At 33.3% G+C, this 20,000-nt stretch overlaps 2 protein-coding genes across 17 annotated transcripts in view; one reads left to right on the top strand and one right to left on the bottom strand.

Moving 5' to 3' along the window:
* tmem14ca (transmembrane protein 14Ca) overlaps nucleotides 1-10,340 on the bottom strand; it is a 177,914-nt gene extending 167,574 nt beyond the window's left edge. The window contains exons 1-3 of one of the 4 annotated variants that reach the window (XM_073940558.1): nucleotides 10,022-10,340; nucleotides 8,680-8,743; nucleotides 7,807-7,861 (exon numbers count right to left, since the gene is read on the bottom strand). The gene's annotated coding sequence lies outside the window, so the exon portion shown is untranslated. Of the gene's footprint in view, nucleotides 1-7,806; nucleotides 7,862-8,679; nucleotides 8,744-9,461; nucleotides 9,636-10,021 lie in introns of those variants that run through there. The other 3 variants (XM_073940556.1, XM_073940557.1, XM_073940559.1) reach the window with 3 other exon arrangements.
* Nucleotides 10,211-20,000, top strand: part of ofcc1 (orofacial cleft 1 candidate 1) — a 202,461-nt gene continuing 192,671 nt past the window's right edge. For all 13 annotated transcript variants that reach the window (XR_012399703.1, XR_012399704.1, XR_012399698.1 and 10 more), the window contains exon 1: nucleotides 10,211-10,455. Coding sequence is in view for 7 of the 13 variants with exons in the window: in XM_073941434.1 (XP_073797535.1) it covers nucleotides 10,315-10,455 (141 nt within the window). In the remaining 6 variants the exon portion in view is untranslated. The remainder of the gene's footprint in view (nucleotides 10,456-20,000) is intronic.

Raw genomic sequence — 20,000 nt, 5'->3', positions numbered from 1 at the left:
CTGTTTGTCACTCACAAAATGTATTTTGCTTTTTGTTCAAACTAATTTAAACTGAGCTAAAACAATTAATTTGTAGTTTTTTTGGAGGACAACTTAATTGTTTTATGTTCAATCTGCTTAAATTTGTAAAAACAGTAAAAAGAAAGAAAAAAACAAACTTAATTTGTGTTGGGACAACATGAAGTATTTGTGTGAAACCCAGCATTTTTTACAAGAGTAGCTTTTTTTTTTTTTAATATAATTGAACATTGAATTGTCATGTTTATGTATGACACCGAACTTGGTTTGAATAAAACATTGATCATAAATAAATATATATTATGCCATGTTTAAATAGTGCTGAAGACAATCTTCAAGTTAGACAAAGGAACACACTTAGCGAAGACAACAGCAGAATTTGTAGGCTATATAGCCATTAGCCAAAGGAAATATCTGAAGCCTGAAGACAGACTGAATGAGAGAGAAAAAATAAAATTAATGAAATTCTAATAGTAATGCTCACTGTGGTGTATTTGTACTTACTTAACAGTCCTGTCAACTGAAAGAAAAAAAAATCTGCAGTATAAAGATTAAACATTTGTGTAATTTTAATCATTTGTTTTTATATAGTCTGTTTACGCCCTATTGACTGTTAGAATGTGTTTTGTTCTCACAGTCCTAATGTACAAATTCTAATAATACTGTCACAGAATAGTTACATTTTTTTTTCTTGAAACTGTGCTGGAAAATCATGTCCAAAAAAATAGGAGATGACTATGTTTCCATTTATGGGTGCCCTATCGCTTTAAATGCTTACAAACATATTCTGAAAACTTTAGGAATTGATTTGTCATTTTTCCAAAAAATAAATCTCTGACATGTAAACTGAATTTGGTATGATGGGCCAAAACCATGAAAATGAAATGAACAGCACATGTCAAGAGTTCAGAGCCCCCACAACATCATCATGCCGCAGTCTGACCTTTCTACCCTGTGCTGATCTCCAGTAATTCTAAACGGCCAACGCTGAATAAATAAAACTCGTCTCTGCACTGTGAAATCCCTGCATTTCCAACACAGGCAAGAATAAAAGTTCAGAAATGCTGCAGCAGAAACATACTGTACCATACTCCCTTCCCCACCGGTGCCCGTTTAGCCCTCTCATTAGCTTGCTATTCGTTATCAAGTATGCTGTAGGCCCTTTCTCAATTACACTCATTTAAGTGCTGCCTGGTAATTACATTCAACTTTGCTACCTGTAAGGTGGGCAACTGTAAATTAATTTGTAAGTTTTTTTGTCTTTTTCTCTTGGGAGGTCATGCTAATGGTGTAACATTATTCAGTGTAGTACAAGAAAATCACCTTATAAACAAAGGCTTACAAAAAAGCAGACTTCTTTCATATTAAAAATGTACAAAAACCGATATGACCATGTTGAATCATGGTCGCCCCCTCAAAACAGCCACACAACTAAAAAAAATAAAAAATAAAAATTATAAAAAAATAAATTATATATATATATATATATATATATATATATATATATATATATATATATATATATATATATATATAGGATTTCTGCTATATTACATTGTTATGAAACTTTACATTACCAAGACAACAAAACTTGTCATAAAACTGTCATAAACATTATTGTCATGAAGCTATTATTAATAAGTTATGGATTGTCTTACAGTGTCAGTAATATTTTTTGGCGTCATCTACAGTGGTACAAGCCTAATTTGTCGTTATAATGTCATTAAATATTAATTTAGACATTTTAATGGCAAATACAGAATTTTCACAGAAAAAAAAAAGTTATCAGGAAAAACAAAAAAAGGTCGCCGTTTCAGGGCAGCTTCAAAAGTCTCTACATGATCCCAGCCCAGTTTTATAGATCCTCCAAACATAATGTCGAAATAGACTTGATAACGGGACATCTCAACTAGCTTAACGGAAAAAAAGCAGCACAGATAATGCATAACATTACTGCAGAGATGTTTTAAGGCAAGCAATCGTGGTTCGTTATGATGTGTTTACATAACTACAGAAACTACGGTGCCCGTTGCCATATGTTGCCAGAAACTACAGTGAAACCCTACGAAAAAAGGCATTTAGGTAAGGGTTACAGATATGAAGTTGCCAGAAACTACAGTGAAACCCTACGAAAAAAGGCACTTAGCTAAGGGTTACAGATATGAAGTTGCCAGAAACTACAGTGAAACCCTACGAAAAAAAGGCACTTAGGTAAGGGTGACAGATATGAAGTTTGTTGCGACTCCCCTACCTCAGGACTTTTCCCCCTCAGGGACACCCTTAAGTTAAATTACTGAAGGACTTTCATGCAAGCGGCCACAGGTGGCAATTGTAAATGACGTCACTTGCAGAGGAAGCACGGTTGCCTGAGCATGCAAGTCTGAGAGTGCAAGCCTGAAAGAGCAAATGCACAGACTCTATTTGGTAAATTCAACAAAGCGCTGTTAACACAGGCATGGACATTACGGAAATTTCTAGAAAAGACCATTCACCCATCCATTCCAAATTACTGGTTAATTCTGACATCATTAACCATAAATGACCTCTAAACAGCTGCGCTTGTATTTGAATGCGTCTGAGTGTTCCGATTGGCTAAAGTAGATATCTCAAGTCAGCGCGTTCTAGATGTGAACGTGCTCTTTCCGCAATGTTGCTTCTGCATTCACACAGCGCAGCATTCTGGCAAATTACCGGTAATGTTACAACTTTTCTTTCTGAAAAATTGCCAGAATGATTTTACCGGTGTTTTCAAAAAGGGCCTGTTCACACATACAGACCTTTCCGGAAAATTGCCGGTAATTTTCCGAAAAGGTCTGTATGTGTGAAAGGGGCTTATGTCAAGTGCACTTGGTGAATTTCGAATGGTTCTCATTTCCTCTATGGCTTTAACTGCATGTTCAAGCATCTTGCTGATTAGTGGTCAAATAAATCAGGCTCAGGAGCGTGACACACAAGCTGCAGTGCTTGTTCGTGACACTGGAAACACTCAACAGCTACTAATGGCCAATTTGCTGATTGCCAAATTCGCAGTTTCAGATGTGTTCCTCGTACTTTTCATTTGTCCCACGAGAATGCTGCCTGGATGCAAGTTTGTTCTCTTAGAAGCACTGACAATATTTTCATGCTTGAATACAATAAAATACCATAAAAAAGAAAAACTAAATACAAAACAAATGTCCATTGTGTTTCTCCTAATGCTAACAACAGTTTTCCTGCCACACAAACACACACACACTAAACAGTTGCAGACATTGAGAGGGTTTGTGGTGGCGCACTGCTTTCAGGCATTCCGTGTCAAATGAGAGACTTTAATAAAGTGAACTGCCACTGCTTTAATGTGCTGTACATTCTAGGAGCAACCACGCAGTTCAAAGTACTGCATCAAAAAAATCAAGACAAAATGTTTAACAGGACATGCACAGCGTTTCTGCATGACGACAGAGAGAAGTATATTCTGACAAGGGTGTATGATAGTATATCCTCAATTTTATGAATCTACTTATCTACTTGGCTTGATACATTTTTTTGCAGGATTTATTTTCATAACAACAAACATATTTCATCTTTTTTTCTGTTTTATGACCTTCCAACAATCTCACGGCAATTCATAACTTTTTGATTTAGTGCTAATTTATATGAATTTGTATGCTTTCATTTGTACATTTTAGTCTGATTTGCTCATCCCACAATGACAGGTGGGTTTAGGGGTAGGGTTGGGTGTCATGCCTCCTTTTTAAAATTGTACATTTTCGTACGACTGAACTCGAATTAGTACGAATTAGCCACTAAACTGACAAAATATAAAATAGTTATGCTTCCTCTTAAGATCAGGCTAAACCTTCACATTAAAAGTGTGGTGGAAACGTTTCACCATGCCTCTATTGTTTCATTTTACTCCTTTCCAAATGCCTTGCAAGTGAATATGCTATTATCTTAATGAACTTTTAAAATTACAATGTTTAATATTAAACAATTATCACTATACTTTATGCAATTTTTTAACTAAATATCAATTGGTTCCTATCACAAGTCAAATAAAAAAAATTGTTAAAGGTTTTGTTTAAAATGGAAATTAAGTAAGCACAAAATTAATTAAATTAACACATTAATTGTGGTAATTTACCCATTTAAGATGCCAAAATGTAATAGTATCCCCAAAAATTTTATAGTTTACCTATTTGGAAATGTATTACTGTGTGTTTACTGCCTTTTTTCCCCGTTTAACTCTATAAAGCTCAGTTTTCTGCTATATTAATGTATGGAGGTAAAGTGATAGAATGACACTCTTTTATTCACACTTATTCTGCAATGTGGAAGTGCGCTTGTTTTAGCAATTGTTTTATAACTTCCGATTCAGTTGTCGATGTACAAAATGACTATAGGAATAATAAGTGGCAGAAAATGGTTGAACTATTTGCTCTACAAACATGTGTGTTGTGTTCATGATTATGCATTAAAAAAAAGCAATACAAAGCAGCATAACAATCTGTTTGTAACATCTAAAAATTAATGGAAGTGAATAAGACCTGAAGTCTCGAGCCAAAAAGATTCCAATGGCAGCACACGCACACATACAGAAATAATATATATATATATATATATATATATATATATATATATATATATATATATATATATATATATATATATATATATATATATATATATATATATTTTTTTTTTTTTTTTTTTTTTTTAATAAGATTCTGACAGTATGGAAACCTTGGATAAAAATATCACGGTTTTACAGTATGACGGTTTTGTGATCACTGTTCTAAAATGTGTTCTTCATATGTTCACAACTTTTTTTTTTCCCCTATTGAACAGTTTATTTAAAATAAAAAAAACATTTTTTTTTTTTTTTTTGGAAGTTAACATGTCAATCTAAATAACTAAAATAAATCATTGTATTCTGCTATCTTTATTAGTTTACAAAACAAATATTTCTTTACAACTTAAAAAATCATCTTTGAATATCTTCAAGGCCACTGCATGGTTCAAGTGCATAAAACCTAGGATGCACATAGCAGCACAAGATGTTCATAAGGATTTTTTTCTCAAACATTTGCTGAATCGTGTGCTGACCTGTAGCTTTTGATATGGAGGGTATTTTTCTGCTGGAGATACTGTTGCTCTAAAAAACTCAAAAAGCAATTGTAAAATAGGCCTGTACAGGATACATTTGAGGTGCTGATTAAGAATAAAGTTATTAAAAAAGTGAATGAATTTAAGTATCTTGGTATAACTCTAGACGTTAATTTAAAATGTGATAATCATGTTAAAAACATAAGTAAAAAAGTTAAGCCAAGTCTAAACTGTTTTCATTTTATTAGAAGGTTTTAAACATATCAAACTGCAAAATTATACATGCACACAATGATATTCTCTCACGTGACGTATTGCATTACATCTTGGTCACAAGCCTCTACATTGAAGCCTATTGATTCAATAGATAAACAAGCAGTTAAAATGATGAACTTAAAGCCTATGCGCTGGCATCACTGTGAAGTTTTATGTAAACATAACCTTTTTAGTTTTGATAGTTTTATTAAATTTAATTATCTTAAATTGTTTTATAAATGTTTAAATAATCATGTTCCAATCCTGTTTTCTGATCTAATCATTAGGCATCAAACCTCCCACAGAGTTACACGGGCAACTGCTAAAGGTGACCGTCTAGTGCCAAAGTTTAAGACCTCCTTTGGTCAATCTGTCTTCTCTGTAAAGGGAGCCAAACTGTTGAATGATTTACCTGTTGGCCTAAAATCAGAAAGTAATATACATACTTTTAGTAGTGTTCTTAAAAGGTGGTTAAAAACAAAACAGCAGTGTTTGCACAAATAGTCTACTGTTAGTTTGTTGGATCATGTCGCCTTTGCTTTTGCCTTCAGTGATTTTATGTAAAGAATTATAATGTTGTGTATATGTATTTATTATATTTCCATTTTGTCCAGCCTCCTGTGGACAGGTGTTGAGAATTAGCAAGTTTGCTAAAACACTTAAACAGATGCATTTGGTTGTCCAGTGTAATTGTGATGTCTATGTAAAATACATAGATAAAAAATAAATAAATAAATTAATTAATTAATTAATTAATTAATTAATTAATTAATTAATTAATTAATTAATTAATTAATTAATTAATTAATTAATTAGTTAATTAGTTAATTAATTAATTAATTAATTAATTAATTAATTAATTAATTAAATTAATTAACAGTGAGTGAATAAATAAATAAATAAATAAATAAATAAATAAATAAATACAATAATAAAAATGTAAAAAGGAAAGTGGTATAACATTTCATATTAAATTTTTGAGGTTTTAAAACCTTGACTTTTTCAAACCATGGTAAATCTTGAAAACGGTTATCGTCTACTGTTTACACCATTTTCTATCCCTCAGAAAATAAGCTTTTTTTTTCCTTTTTCAAATTTTCCAAAATTTTAATTCTATAATTTATAAGCTTAATTTCCGATGGGGTCATCAATTTAGGTCTGCACAGTGAAGCAAGTCCCCGTGAGTCTGTATGCTTTTAGGTTTAAGTCTCCACCAGGATAAAAAAAAAAACGTGAAAACATACACACAAACACACACAGAATACAGTGTATGGTAATTTGACCTTGCTTCGCCTAAGTATTAAATTATTAACCAGTTCAGTCTGATGATTACAAGTTCAAAAGAATCTGGAGTTAATGCACACAAGCTGAGTTTGCTACTGGTTAACAGCACGTCAGCAGCTTACTCAGTGTATACAGGTGCAGCGCTTAGATGATCAAGGGCTCTTTTAGACATACTGCTTTCCCATATAATTAAGACACACACATATAAGCACACTACACATCATCTCATTTGCGAGAGGCTTTTACCCTCTGTAAAAGTCTTTTGTCCATAGTTAATATTTTCCTCATGTCAGTCAGGCTATTATCCAACAGTGAATCGGGTGTCTATTAGTTCAGTTGTGACAAACTCTGGTTCTGGGGAAAGACCTGATTCAGTGCTGCACTGTTCTGAGTATCTCCCTAAATAAACACTTCTGATTCAACTCTTCAAGACATGAGCTTCAAGTGAGTGTATCAGACATAAGACTCATCCAAACTGTGCAGTGTTGGAAAAAATCCAGACACGGGGTTGGGAATTCCAGCATCAGGTCATATCATGTGGAAAGAAGGTCTTTAAATTGAGCACTGCTTTCAGGAAATGCAGGAGAGATGCTTGGCTGACTTTTTTTCATGTGCTTTATTTTACAAACTCACTACAGTGATTATTTTAAGAGTTTCTCAGAACGCAAACCATAAACATAATGAGACCTGGCACCAAAAGAAAATTCTGAGTATTGTAGAAGGTTTTGTAAGTGGTTAAGTGCTAAACAAATATTGTATATCACTCCATCTGTAGAAATGAGATTAGCTGCATTTGCCTTCTAAGAAATTAAAAAGTAAACTTACCATTATTATATCACATACTTCACTGCTTTCACACTAGCTTCTCATGTGATCTCGGGTGCAAGCAATGTCAGAGTGTGAAAAATCAACTTTTTTTAACTCACTCAAATGCACCTAAGTTTGCTTGGAAAGTGTTTTGAGTTATGATTTATTATTAGAATAATACAGGTACAATTAAATTTTACTTGTTGTGACATTTAATTTGAATCATTTTATTTTCTGTGACATATTTAGCGTGCAATCAGGTGTTTTCCATTGTTGCTTCACTTTAAGTTCCTTACACAATACATTACACCCTAACAACCAGGGCATACAAGTATTTGCAAAATAACAACCACCTACCTGTGTTTGAACATACTAGGGACCACAAACTGTAGCACCAGCCCCACAGCACACCCTATGTGAAACAAATTATAAATTAAATAAATGATTGCACCAGTACATTGCATTTTAACACATATGTATGTATGTATGTATGTATGTATATGTGTATGTGTGTGTGTGTGTATATATATGTATATGTATATATATATATATATATATATATATATATATATATATATATATATATATATATATATATATATATATATATACATATATATATATATATATATATATATATATATATATATATATATATATATATATATATATATATATATATATATATATATACACACACACACACACACACACACACACACACATATACATATACATATATACACATATACATATACATATATATATATATATATATATATATATATATATATATATATATATATATATATATATTGCAGAAATTACTGTAAACGGTTAAATCAAATACTTGTAAAATTCTTCAATCAACTTCTTTCAACTGTTCATGGAGAAATTCCCGAAACATTATTTAGCATGTCTACCATCCACAACCTGCCATCTTTGTGCTGTGTATTAATTCTGTCATTTTTGTCACGGAATACAAAGAGGCCAATCATTTTTAATATACTATATTAGGCTATTTCATGACAGATTGCTACAAGTAGATAAATGAAACTATAGCGTATTTAAAAGCAAACTAGAATGCAGTTTACATTATTCTCTGATATCTACAAAGAACACATGTGGCTTGGTTAAGTGCAACAATTCTCCTGAAACTGTTTTACATGCCTATTTACAACCCTAGGAATTGCCCCTATGCTGAAAAAAAAAAAAAAGTCTATTTTTTACCTTAATTGGAAGAATCATGAGCCCTGTTCTGATGTTCCTCGATGTCCGCACAGCATGATGTACTCTGAAATACAAAATAGTTGTCAAAAATATTTTAGTTTTTTAGTTTTTAAAGAAATCAGCTTTTGTTTAAATTTGAGTTTCTCAAAGAGATGACTTTCTGTCTGACATTACGGACAAAAAATGTAATTAAATAAAATCATAATCTGGGTTTTTTTCTGAGAGGGTGCCAAATTGTCTAATGTGACCGCTTTAATTAAAAAAAAAAAAAAAAAAAAAAAATATATATATATATATATATATATATATATATATATATATATATATATATATATATATATATATATATATATATATATATATATTATTAATTCATTCATCCACAGGGGAATGAACCACCAACAACCGCCGATACACACTCTTTCACACACATACACTACAGCCAATTTAGCATGTTCAGTTCACCTATAGAAACCGGAGCACCTGAAACGCAACATGGGGAGACATGAAGAGAACATGCAAACTCCAGACAGAAATGCCAACTGACCCAGTCGGGGCTCAAACCAGCAACCTTCTTGCTGTGAGGCGATCGTGCTATCCATTGCATCATTATATATTTTAATCTAAAGGAATTATAAAGCGCATAACCACCTTCTTTCAGAGGGAGCAGCATTTACAACAGAACAGAATTTTAATACACTAACGTTAGACCAGGACTGTCCAAACTCAGTCCTGGAGGGCCGGTGTCATGCATAGTTTAGCTCCAACTTCCTTTAACAAACCTGCCTGGAAGTTTCTAGTACTTGGGTGGGCAAACTCGGTCCTGGAGGGCCGGTGTCGTGCATAGTTTAGCTCTAACTTCCTTGAAGACACCTGCCTGGAAGTTTAGAGTACAGGGGTAGGCAAACTGGGTCCTGGAGGGCCGGTGTCCTGCACAGTTTAGCTCTCACTCTAATGTTAATCAAACACACCAGCTTATAGATTTCTAGTGATCTTGAAGACACTGATTGGCATGTTCAGGTGTTTTTGATTAAAGTTGGAGCCAAAATATGCAGGACACCAGCCCTCCAGGACCGAGGTTGCCCACTAGAACGGTTTGATTAGCTGGTTCAGGTGTGCTTAATTGGGGTTGGAACTAAAGTAGGCAGGACACCAGCCCTCCGAGTTTGGAAACCCCTGCACTAGACCATCTACGCAAAACCGCGTTTAAAATCGAAATAATTGATAATTCTAATGAAATACAGATAGCCATTCAGTGGTAACGTTTATGACAGTTGCTCATTTCTCTGTATAGTTACACATGAAAATACCACATACTAGCATGTTTATACTCCAAACTCACATATTAGACAATTGTTTGAAATAAATCCTTACGTCAGATGATTCTGAAGTTATGTGATCATTAGTCACGCTGAATTAATGAATTCAGTTAAATCAACCTTTAGCCTAAATAGCATGACCGCTAAAGCTAACGCCGCCTCTATTGCAGTTCTGGAAGGAGTATAAAATGCGTAATGTGATTGGCTAATGCGTGCATCACGAGACCAAGTTAAGAAACGTAAATAAGTCATGCTAGCAATACCTTTTTATCTCGCTAGTCACTTTCTGGGTTAATCTTCTGTTTACAATGCAACTATGGGCATTTCCTTGGTTTCGTTTTTGGGTTTCCGTACGAGGGCGACCTCTGGCCCTCCTTCGGAGATTTGCTACTACTGTAACACACATACAGTATGCGATTTCTTGTCAAGATGGTCAAGACCTGCATTAGAGTCACAGGTAAGATCAATCGCTAACCCGATTTATTTTCGATTAATTGCCCAGCCATGTATATAAATATTTTTTGTGTCATACATTGTGCTGTGTAGAAAGTTACTTTTGAAAGTAATGTCTTACAATATTGAGTTACTCATTAAAATAGTAACTACTTCTTACTTTTTATGTGCTTTACATTAACTTACTTTTACTTGCTACTTTTTCTTTCTTGACTGAGGCTTGATTTCTTTAAGAACTTGCAGGGTTCCTTTTTATTTTTATTATTCATTATGTGATTACCAATGCATTTTATTACTGTTCTTATACCTTCATTTATTATTAAAAACACTAATAATATTTAATTACAATGATAATTGTGAGGATATTGTTGTCTTTGAAGTGATTCCTGACCCCAGAGCTATACGTACCGTATATACAGAGTATTAAAAGTTAAAAGCAATGTGTTTGGTACTTTTGTACTCCTTATCTTGTTAGTTACATATACGTCAGTTTAAGACAATCCCATTTTCCTTTTCTTTGATGCTTCAAAATAATGAGAAGCAGAAACTTCATTGGTTTAATGACGTGCACTGCAAAAACCTCACAACGCAAACACAAATGTATGTATTACATTTATATAGAAGTCAGAATTATTAGACCCCCCCCCCCACGCCCTGTTTATTTTTTCCCTAATTTCTGTTTAATGGAGAGAAGATTTTTTTCAACACATTACTAAACATAATAGTTATAATAATTCATTTCTAATAACTGATTTATTTTATCTTTGCCATGATGATAGTAAATAATATTTGACTAAATATTTTTAAAGACAATTCTATACAGCTTTAAGTGACATTTAAAGGCTTAACTAGGTTAATTAGGTTAACTAGGCAGGATAGGGTAATTAGGCTTGTTATTGTATAAGGGTGGTTTGTTCTGTAGAAAAATATAGCTTAAAGGGGCTAATAATATTGACCTTAAAATGGTTTTTAAAAAGTTGAAAACTGCTTTTATTCTAGCCAAAATGAAACAAATAAGACTTTCTTCTTCTTCAGAAAAAAAAGATCAGACAGGCTCTGAAATTTCCTTGCTCTGCTAAGTTAGAAAATATTTATTCTAGAGTTCTAAAACTTACATTTACTTATAAAACTTATTTACTCTGTCAAAATGTACTGCAATTAAATATACCCAAGACAAATTATATTTCAAATTTAGCTACTATAGAGATTGACACGACTGATGAGAAATGTTTTGATCAATATTTCTAATTAATGTCTAAGTAATTTAGTTTAATCAAAATTGTTTCATAATTTAGCGTTTTTTGATCTGAACCGAATCAACATTACTCTGACTATAGAGCTAAATAATAACACTGCGGTTTTTTAGAGCTCCTTAACAGCTGGATTTAAATTCCATATACACGTTTTAAAACAATCAGTATTCACTAAAGTACTTTTTCTTTTGGCTGGACCTGGTTTGTGTTTTTGACCACAGTTATCAGAGAGATTCAAAGTCTATAAGTAAATACACAATCAGCCGTTGTCAGGAATCTCCTCAAGATGTCCTCTAAATACTCCCTGTGGTCATGGTGTTTTGAAGATCAAGTACTCATGATGACCTCAGGCCAGTTTTTCCAATAATTTGAGGTGTCCTTTTGACAATTGTGTCAGTAACATGCACAATACGACCACTAAAAGAGATGCTTTTCCATGCCAGACTCGTTCACACAATCTTTCCTCTTTTCTTTATCACAGTGAGCAGGCACGGCACATTCAAAGAAAGCAGAAAATTCTCTAATAGTCTTATTCCTCTCTTTAGCATGCATATTAAATATATCACGGCAGACACAGCCTTTGAGCTATCCAGCCTGTAAAACACTCTGTACACACACACATCACAGCTGTAGTTTTCACTCAGATATCAATAACTGTGTTCTAAAACCCAGTCACTGCCTCATTCTACTGTTTACATAAGCGGCGTTCTTCTGCATATTTTTGCTTCTTTTTTATTTGGTCCTTGGCTGACGAAATGAATACACGAATGTGCATATACTTTACAGTTTAAGTCAGAATTATTAGCTCTTTTGTGAAATTGTATTTATTATTTTTAAATGTTTTCTAAGTGCTGTACTGCTGTTAAACAGTGAAGATTTTTTTAAAGCATAATAATTTTACTAATTAATTTTTAATAACTCTAATGGCTTGTCTTTGCCTAGTTAACAGTAAATATTTTTTTTTAGTTATTCATCAATATATTCAGCTTAAAGTGCAGTTTATTTTAATTTTTACTGAAGGACTAATAATTTTCCATTCAACTGTCTATTAAATGGGGTGGCATGGTGGTGAGCACTGTTGCCTCACAGCAAGAAGGTCACAGTTTTGAGTCCTGGCTGGGCCTGTTGGCATTTGTGGAGTTGTCATGTTTTCTCTGTAATCATGTGGGTTTCCTTTGGGTGCTCTGGTTTTCTTCACAGTCCAAAGCCATGTAGTAGGTAAATTGGGTAAACTTAAATTGGTCGTAGTTTGTGTGTGAATAAGTGTATATGGGTGTTTCCCAGTACTGGCTTACAGCTGGAAGATGTAAAACGTATGTTGGAATAGTTGGCGGTTCATTCCGCTGTGGCAACCTCTAAAAAAGAGACTAAGCTGAATGAAAATGAATGAAGATATATTAAATGCTAATTATATTGTGGCATAATGCAGGTATTAGTTTTAAGTTTTATGATATGCAGTGCATTAAATCTACATTTAAAGCGCTTCTGTGGATATATTTTTGACTTATATTTGAATTACTTTAGGGCGACACATTGGCGCAGTAGGTAGTGCTGTCGCCTCACAGCAAGAAAGTCACTGGTTCGAGCCTCGGCTGGGTCAGTTGGCGCTTCTGTGTGGAGTTTGCATGTTCTCCCTGCGTTCGCATGGGTTTCCTCCGGGTGCTTCGGTTACCCCCATAGTCCAAAGACATGTGGTTTAGGTGAGTTGGGTAAGCTAAATTGTCTGTATGAGTGTGTATGGATGTTTCCCAGAGATGGGTTGCAGCTGGAAAGGTATCCGCTGCGTAAAACATGTGCTGGATAAGTTGGCGGTTCATTTCGCTGTGGCAACCCAGATTAATAAAGAAAATGAATGAATGATTGAATGAATAAATGAATGAATTACTTTAGATTAGAATTTTACATTTCTGTTTTCCCATTCGGAATTCGTTCTAAAGAACACACTCTAGACCAGTGTTTCTCAACTGGTGGGTCGCGACCCAAAAGTGGGTCGTGCAAACATTTTCATTGGGTCATGGAGTGTGTGGTCAAAAAAATATCAAAAGTTTAATCTATTTTGCTTAAACTGGACTTTTATTTTGAAATGCATGCGCGATAACCCTACCGTTTGACATGTGAAATTTCATTTAATTTTTGCAACAAATATGTCGAAGCACAAGTGCAACCCCGAATATGTAAAGTATGTACGTACATATTTTGATGACAAAAAAAGACTTAAAGTCTCAGTGTGTCATATGTAGTGAGGTGCTCTCACAAGAGAGCATGAAACCTTCTAAATTAAAACGACATTTAAAAACCAGACAACATTTTTTATTAACAGTTCAGTTTAGTTCATGGTAACTGAACCTTTCCTTGCCCTAACCACTGTTAACAGTATTTGTCGTTTTTCATTTGTACTATTTTTATAATTTGATAAATTTTATTAAATGACAGCAATAAAATAGTGTTTATTTGTGAGTCTTGGTGATTTTTCTATGATTTATCTGTCACTACTTGTGTATGTTAACAAATAAATACAAATTAATTTTAATTCTTAAAATTGTATAATAGTTCCTAAAAATTTGGGTCGCGACCTGATGACCTCATGTAAAAATGTGGGTCCTATGGCCAAACCAGTTGAGAACCCCTGATCTAGACCACATACATTTACTTAAACAGTAATTACCTTAGAGTTGAACAATATATCATTTAAGTATTGATACCGAAATGTTTATCTGCAATAGTCAAATCACAGGATTAGATTATTTATTAAAGATATTATCAAATGTTATTTTTATTTTTCATTCATTCATTTTTTTTTTCCGGCTTGGTCCCATTATTATTCAGGGGTCGCCATAGCGGAATGAACCGCCAACTTATCCAGCATATGTTTTACGCAGCGGGTGCCCTTCCAGCCACAATCACCGGGAAAAACACCCATGCACTCTCGTTCGCACAAATACACTATGGACAATTTAGCAATTCAGTAAGAGGGTTGCTGGTTCAAGCCTTGACCAGGTCAAATGGTATTTCTGTGTGGAGTTTGCAAGTTCTTACCACCTTGTGGGTTTCCTCTTCCAAAGACAGGTGAATTGGGTAAGCTTAAATTATAGTGAATGTGTGTGAGCAAGAGTGAATGGGTGTTTCCCAGTGATGGGTTGTATCTGGAAGGGCATTCGCTGCGTAAAACATATGCTGGATAAGTTGGCGGTTCATTCCGCTGTGGCGACCCCTGATTAATAAAGGCACTAAGCCGAAAAGAAAATGAATGAATGATGACCATGCTATTTTACATTTGATTGTTCAGTTTCTATATTCGAATACTCCCCAGCACTGTTTATTTATCTTTTGTTTTTGCTCTGTCGTATTTATATATGCTTGTAATTAATTATATTTTATGCAGATGCACTGCATGGAAAAAATACTTGATCACTCCAGTCGATCTAAATGAATAACATCTTTTCAAATAAATCTATTCAAATCATCTGGTGAAATAATATTTATATCGCGCAGCTTTACTTTACAGATATAAATATGACTTTTCTTGCTGCGTAAAAAAAGTAATATCATAATTATATGTCATCAAATGCTTAAAAAAAACACCTCAACTGAAATCTGAGGCCTGCTAACCAGGTGTTTTGTGCCAGGACTGATCCATTTATTCCCCTATGATGACCTGGTTGCATCACAAGCTAAACTGACATAGCTGAAATGCATACAAATATTAGATTTGATATATTTCAGTGCATTGTACTGCTACAGCTTTCATGTTTGAGTAATCTAGACATGAATAATAAATAAGCCTTCAGGTTTATGTATTTTTCCCTGATATGAAGGATGTTATTTATAGCTTCATCTTTATTACAATCTTAAAAAAATATGACAATATATCATGACGTTTCGATGGCGGAAAAGGCCTGGTGCAGGCCAAAAAAACATTTGCTTAATCAATCACTGAAAATCAGCATCACGCGCACACACCCACACCAAGCTCATCCCGACGGAAACATGGTTCGATTATTTTTGCATTCGTATGCAATGTTTAATGGAGATTCTTGTAGAATGAAGAGGTTTTATTTTGCCGCATTGTTTGTTTGAGTGACCTTGAATGCATGGGCCAAAGGCATTGAAGTAAAAAAAAAATCAATTAAACAGTTTATAGTTAAAACAGAGAGAAAATATAGTTAATTGAACAGCTGCAGTCTGATGAAATGCCACTCCATATGCTGAATAAAAAAAAAAAAAAACAATTTCTGTGCATCTTACAGAAGAAGAGAGCACGAAAAGCTCTCATTTAATCAACTAACATTGATATTACTTCTGGCAATTAGAGGCATGCTGATAATGATATGAGTTTTCAGCTGCAAATAATTATGCTGCCTCCGGGCCATGCTTTCCTTCTTCACTGTATCTATAAACAATAATCAAACCACCAGGCGAAAGTTGAGGGGCTTTTGTTTGTTGCCGTGCTGCAGTTTGGGGAGGAAAAAAAAAAAACTGTGGTGTGGCCCCCTGGTGTTGCCCTTGGCGGCTCTGACCTTCAGGAGCCTGGTGCTGGCAGCGTGGGGAGCTAATGCATCGGCCTATCGATCTCTACACTTCCACTTCAAACAGACTGTGTGCGCGCACGCTTATTTAGCCCAAGAGCAGGGTGGGACAGGGAACGCCGCAGTGGCCTAATACTGAGAGAGAGAGAGACATGCAGACAGGCCAAAGCCTCCGCTTTCGATGGTGAGATCTGAGATTTAATAATGAGAGAGATGCGTGCAGACCTCACGCGGCTCTTTTTTAATTGTTTAGCGGATGCAGACACAATTGGTGTCACAGTCGGCATTTGGGTTTGGTTAATTGTGGCTCATGCATTAGCAGTTAGCGTCTGTCTCCTTTTTTCAGCTGTTACATCAGCCTATTAAGAACTGACTAAATCAATTCAAATGACAGAACTTAATGCATATACAGTTGAAGTCAGAATTATTAGCCCCCCTGTTTATTTTTTCCCCAATTTCTGTTTTACAGAGAGATTTTTTTCTACACATTACTAAACATAATAGTTTTAATAACTCATTTTTAATAACTGATTTATTTTATCTTTGACTAGATATTTTTCAAGACACTTCTATACAGCTTTAAGTGACATTTAAAGGCTTAACTAGGTTATTTTGGTTAACTAGGCAGGTTAGGGTAATTAGGCAAGTTCTTAATATTGCTTAAAGGGGCTAATAATTTTGTCCTTAAAATGGTGTTTAAAAAAATTAATAACTGCTTTTAATCTAGTTGAAATAAAACAAAAGACTTTCTCCAGAATAAAAAATATCATCAGACATACTGTGAAAATCTCCTTGCCCTTTTAAACATAATTTGGGAAATATCTAAAAAAGAAAAAAAAATCAAAGTGGGGTTAATAATTCTGACTTTAACTGTATAGGAGCAGTTGTTGGACTTTGTAGTCTACACTGTACACTGATTTTTGTCAGCACAGTATTTAACTGTAATGTGAACTGTATTTTACAAGACAGTTATGCAGTATGTTAATGTAAAATTACTGTATATTTTACTGTAAAGATACAATCCTGTAAATGCATTTATAGCATGGTAAATGGTGTTGTAAATGTAAATACGGTATTTTTTGCTGTAATTTATTTACAGTAAGTTACTGGTAAACTGCTGCAAGCTACTGTCGATTCTACAGGGAATTGTTAACAGTGTGCATTTGATTAATATTCACTACTCTTTTAAAAATGTAGTGAAAATTCATGATCATACACCATTCTAAAGTTTGAGTTGAATACCACACACACACACACACTGAGAAATTTATCCACCATGAAACAACAATATGGTTTAAATTCATTGTAAACACTTAAATGGTAAAATCATTTAAATATATCAACTAATGTGGACAAGCATGAATTTGGAATTTGATTATGCATTCTAGAGCAATTCCATGAAAATGTCAAACTTGCCATGAAAGAAATGACACTTTCACCAAATATGCTTGTACAGGGTGTCCGTGGGGTCTTGAAAGTCTTAAAATGTCATGTGCTAAAGCAAAATTTTAGGCCTTAAAGTTTTAAATTCCCTGAAAAATTCTTGAGTAGGTCTTAAATCATTTTAAGCTGGTCCTAATTTTCATTTTTGTAAATCCATCCAATCGATCCAACACACATCTGTTCACCAACAATACATCTCAATTAAACCCTTAGCAAAACTCTTTATCACTTATATTATTTTATTCATTATTTATTTGACATGGACACCACAAATACACTGTACAAACCAAATGTATTTGTTTAAGAGACTTTTTAATACTCAATACCTGCCCAAGGGAGGGTTGATATACATTGAAAGCCAAATAAATATAATTATGATTATTTACATAAAATAGCTATAAGGCAAAAGCAAAAAATACTTTTTTTTTTACAAGTTGAAAAAAATGCATGTGTACAACTTACCCTAGTGCTTGATTTGACACATTTTGACACAATTGACACACACAAAAAAAATACTAATTAGAATTAGTTTCATGATGAGGCAAGTAAATACACTACAGGTCAAAGGTTTAGGGTCAGAACGATTTTTAAATGCTTTAAAAATAAGCTTATCCTGCTCACCAAGGCTGTATTTATCTCATCAAAAATACAGTACAACTTGTGCAATTGTGAAATGTTATTGCACTATAAAATAACTGCTTAAAAGTGGTTTAAATACAATTTAATAATGTTTTTCCATCGATTTTAAAATGAATTTTCAACTTCATTTCTCCAGTCTTCAATGTCACATGATCCTTCAGAAATCACTAAAATATTGATTATTATTATTATTATTATTATTATTATTATTATATTAAGAAAGCAGTTATTTCAAATGTTTATAAATATTTTACTATTTAACTTATTATTATTATTTTTTACGTTTAATAAATGCCGCCTTGATAAACAGAATAATTTTCTTAAAAAAAAAAAAAAAAAAAAAAAACTTTTGAACAGTAATGTGTGTATATATATTTCTTTCTGCTGGGCCATTAAGAACATTCTTAGCGTTTAACTCTATATAAGTCTGAAATTTTATTCCTAATAGTCTTAAAAAGGTCTTAAAGTCTTAAATTTGACTTGTTGAAACCTGCAGAAAGTCGGTTGCCATAAGTTGTTTTTAGGCTTGTATTTTAGGTACTGTACAAATACTCAATGTCTCCGTCGTTCTTTTTAAACAATTGTATTTGATTTACCAAAGACACACAATGGCAAATGCACACCTTTCACATTCATAATGGAGAGATTTCACATCCATAAGTTTTTTTCCCTCATAAATTTAAAATAAAATAACATAAATTAAATAATTTCTGTTATATAGAGAATATGAGTGTGAATGAGATTGTATGGATGTTTCTCACTACTGGGTTGCAGCTGGAAGGGCATCTGCCATGTAAAAAAATATGCTGCATAAGTTGGCAGTTCATTTCACTGGGACGACCCCTGATGAATAAAGGGACAAAGCTGAAGGAAAATTAATGAATAAGTGTTCTATAACATTATTTTGTGTTGTCCAGTTTAATTCACAGAATTAATTCACAGAATTCTACAAATTGTTGTTTACTGTAAATTTGTATACTTCTTTTTTTTTTTTTTGGTCACATACAAAATGTATGTTTATTTCTCTCGTTTAAAGTGTAAAACATGTTTAATTTTAGATTTTTTGATCCGTTAATTCTGCGGTTAGTTGTTTAAAAAATATAGACAGATGTTTCAATATACTGTTAATATATAAAGTCACTGTAAAATAAAGTTTTTATTCCAAATGTCACATCCATAACGCTGGAATTGCTCATATTACAAATGTTGAACTATATTAATAATTGCTGTACAAGTATTGTCCATTATTCGTTCATATTAGTAAATACATTGTGAGTGTGACCAAATCATCATATTCAAAATCAGGATGATAATTATTAGCCAGGATAATAACAGAAATAGTTATTAATAATTATATTAAAACATCTGACAGCCTGCCTAACCGGAAACTCTTAGTTAAGCTCTTCATTACATAAAGAAATGCAGACAAATCCACATTTAATTAAACTGAAAGGTGTTTTCACCAACATAAAAACAGTAAAATCATTGTGTACTCTTTAAACTGCATCATAAATGATGCACAATAAAGTTAAATACAGCCACTATGAGCTCAGATAGTTTACACTCTCTCACACAGTAAAACACACGCACACACTTAGAAAGTGTGGCAATTAATGAAGCTGTAAATGTACTTCCTCAGGAAATTCACACCAATGAAAGACTGCAGCGTTTCTTTCCTAACAGCATTG

This window comes from Danio rerio, chromosome 24, assembly GCF_049306965.1.
Source record: "Danio rerio strain Tuebingen ecotype United States chromosome 24, GRCz12tu, whole genome shotgun sequence".
NCBI classification, from domain to species: Eukaryota; Metazoa; Chordata; class Actinopteri; order Cypriniformes; family Danionidae; genus Danio; species Danio rerio.
This window is presented reverse-complemented; position numbering and strand designations above follow the sequence as displayed.